The sequence below is a fragment of the Diaphorina citri genome, unplaced genomic scaffold, assembly GCF_000475195.1.
Source record: "Diaphorina citri unplaced genomic scaffold, Diaci psyllid genome assembly version 1.1 scaffold8118, whole genome shotgun sequence".
In the NCBI taxonomy this organism is placed as follows: Eukaryota; Metazoa; Arthropoda; class Insecta; order Hemiptera; family Psyllidae; genus Diaphorina; species Diaphorina citri.
The window spans coordinates 1-2,773 of record NW_007385494.1 but is presented as its reverse complement, the minus strand read 5'-3'; the positions used below and the strand labels follow the sequence as shown (position 1 = coordinate 2,773).

Sequence of the window (2,773 nt, the reverse complement as noted above, 5' to 3'; positions counted from 1 at the left end):
CTATAATCCTATTCTGTAGTAATATGCATTGTATTGAGCTTTTTTTTATTAGAAGTAGTAATAAATAAATAATAATTAAACTAGATATTTTACTTGACAAAATATAAAGGCGAGCACTGTGATGCTCAGTCGTGGACCAGCATTTTAGACTGTTGGGAAATTTTTATACTCGAAAGTATACCAACATAATACCAGTATTATTAAAGTTTTGGTTCTCATTTTTATTCTTTCACAGTCTTCAAAAAATTAATAAATAACAAAAAGTAAAATTAAATAATAAAGGGAAGTTAGAGGGTTTCTTCCGTCAAAGAAACTAGGTCCTCAGCGGGAAATGGTCACTTTGCTAAGAGATGAAACTCCTAGGCACCTAAAAGTATCTTTTATAACTCCGTAATTCCAAAAGTTTTGGTTCTCATTTTTATTCTTTCACAGTCTTCAAAAAATTAATAAATAACAAAAAGTAAAATTAAATAATAAAGGGAAGTTATAGGGTTTCTTCCGTCAAAGAAACTAGGTCCTCTGCGGGAAATGGTCACTTTGCTAAGAGATGAAACTCCTAGGCACCTAAAAGTACCTATCTTTTATAACTCCGTAATTCCGATTTATCAATCACTATTTATATAACTTTGTCAAATTGGTATTTACAGGTAGACTTCATGCACTTCAAAAGGCTCTGAAAATAGACAAATCTTCTGATGGAGCAAAAATGTTGCTATTGAAACTGATGGATTGGCTGGAACAAGAAAAGAAAACACACCGAGATAATGACACAATTATGAACGAGACTGCAGCTCAAGCTTATATTGAAAATTATGCTTTGAAATTGTTCCAGTGGGCAGATTCAATGGATAGAGCTTCTACTTTTAATAAGTAAGTTTTGTTCTCACTTTGTTTCTCAAATAAATAAAAACCTGTATACCTATTTTGTATTGAATGAAAAGGAGATTAGATTACTAATAAAAGGAAGGGGGACAACAACCTTTAAAACTAGAAGAAAAAATGTGAGCAAGTTGATAGGTATTGCAAATTGGATTTTTTTTTCTTTTCAGAAATGTGGTCAAAGCATTCTACACTGCAAGTATATTGATGGATGTTCTCCAAACATTTGGTGAAACCTCAGAGGACATAGAACAGAACAAAAAGTATGCCAAATGGAAAGCAGCTTACATTCACAATTGTTTGAAAAGTGGAGAAACACCCATCCCAGGCCCACCAGAAAGCGGAGAAGGTTCAGAAGGTCCCAGCTTGTCTAGTCAGAACTCGAATGATCAGTTGCCTTCCCCTCCAAGGGAGAATTCTAATGAAGATGTTACTCCTTCATTTCCTGCACCCACTTCTTCAGGAGGTAAGATTTTTATTATTATTATTTTTCAAAATATATTTCCCTTCTTGTACAAGTACATTTACTAAATAAGTAGATACCTACTCACTTCTACTCTTGTCTAGATAAAATGATGATAGCTTGTACAATATGTCAAATTATTATTTAGTGTAAACTTCTACACACTGGCGTGCTCAGGCCGGAACTTGGCCTGGCGCACTGCCGTGCGCCTAGATTGATTTAATGTGCTAGATCAATTTAGCTATACCACCCATGTAAGTAGTTTAATTATTTCCATGGGGAAAATGACCTAATAGGCAACTCCAAGCATTTGAAAACAACAATTATTTCTATTCCCTGTTTCAGGAACGCTACCATCCCCTCCATCAATGCCACAAAACTTGCCTGGTCCATCAATATCAGGACCATCGATTCCTGGACCATCAATTCCTTCTTTCCCTTCTCCAGCAGTTACCCCATCTACTCCTTCCACCCCCGCCCCGCAACCTGCTATGCCAGCCCTTGTGACTCAACCAGAACAAGAAAGTAAGTTATTTTCAATATTATGGACATATTCTTTGTTTTATGCGAAAGACATATCACTATATCACAATTTTCCTAGAAATCCGGTCACAAGTAAACGTTTTACTACTTCAAATTCTATTCTGACTTACCGTGCCACTGGTTGCTACTCAAGTAGAAGTCCCTTCTTCACAAGGCTGAGTACACTCCAAAAGTTGACCACCAATAAGCGAACCTTTAGATCAGTCTGGACGAAGTCTAATAATTTGATAGAACCACATTCTGAATTTCTGTATGCTTTTTATTGTTTTCAGTATCGTACATAGAAGCAGAGTTGATCAATAAATGTCAGAAGTACATCAAGTTCGCAAGCAGTGCTCTCAACTATGATGATTATAAGGAAGCCAAGAGCAATCTAATTAAAGTTTTAAACATCTTGAACACGGGGCGTGAATCTTGAATTCACGTCAGATTCAAATTTCTATTTCTCTATTTTTTCACAAAATTATTAAATAACCAAAAGCATTGAATAACACTTCCATTTACTAGTTCAAATGCTAATAATAAAAAAAAAGTGGATTTGTTGGAAAAAAAAGATGGCGACAAAAGGATGCAAGTTTTTTATTTGTCATTATGTAGAGCAAGCAATTTATATTTTACATACGCTACACCACATTTAGCACCAAGTCATTAAGCTTTGCTTTTCTTATTCAATCAAGTCATTAAATAAAAAATATGTATTTGTATAGTCTATTTTTACTAATCTGCCTTATGTAATTGTCATTTGATTCGATAAAATGTATTATTAAACCACCACACCAGTTGGAGTGTACATTTCACAAAAAAAGGTCTTAATAGAAATAATACACAAATATAAATATATGTACCTATAAACAAAATTTACAATATTATAAGACGACTTACACACTA

At 34.0% G+C, this 2,773-nt stretch overlaps 1 protein-coding gene across 1 annotated transcript; it reads left to right on the top strand.

The window, feature by feature from the left end:
- The first annotated feature begins 652 nt into the window (after nucleotides 1–652).
- On the top strand, nucleotides 653–2,661 carry LOC103522371 (vacuolar protein sorting-associated protein VTA1 homolog). Its single transcript, XM_008487471.3, has 5 exons — nucleotides 653–870; nucleotides 1,050–1,345; nucleotides 1,688–1,867; nucleotides 2,158–2,378; nucleotides 2,470–2,661. The coding sequence occupies exons 1-4, from the start codon at nucleotides 707–709 to the stop codon at nucleotides 2,301–2,303; spliced, it is 786 nt and encodes a 261-aa protein (XP_008485693.2). The 5' UTR covers nucleotides 653–706; the 3' UTR covers nucleotides 2,304–2,378; nucleotides 2,470–2,661.
- Nucleotides 2,662–2,773: the final 112 nt, after the last annotated feature.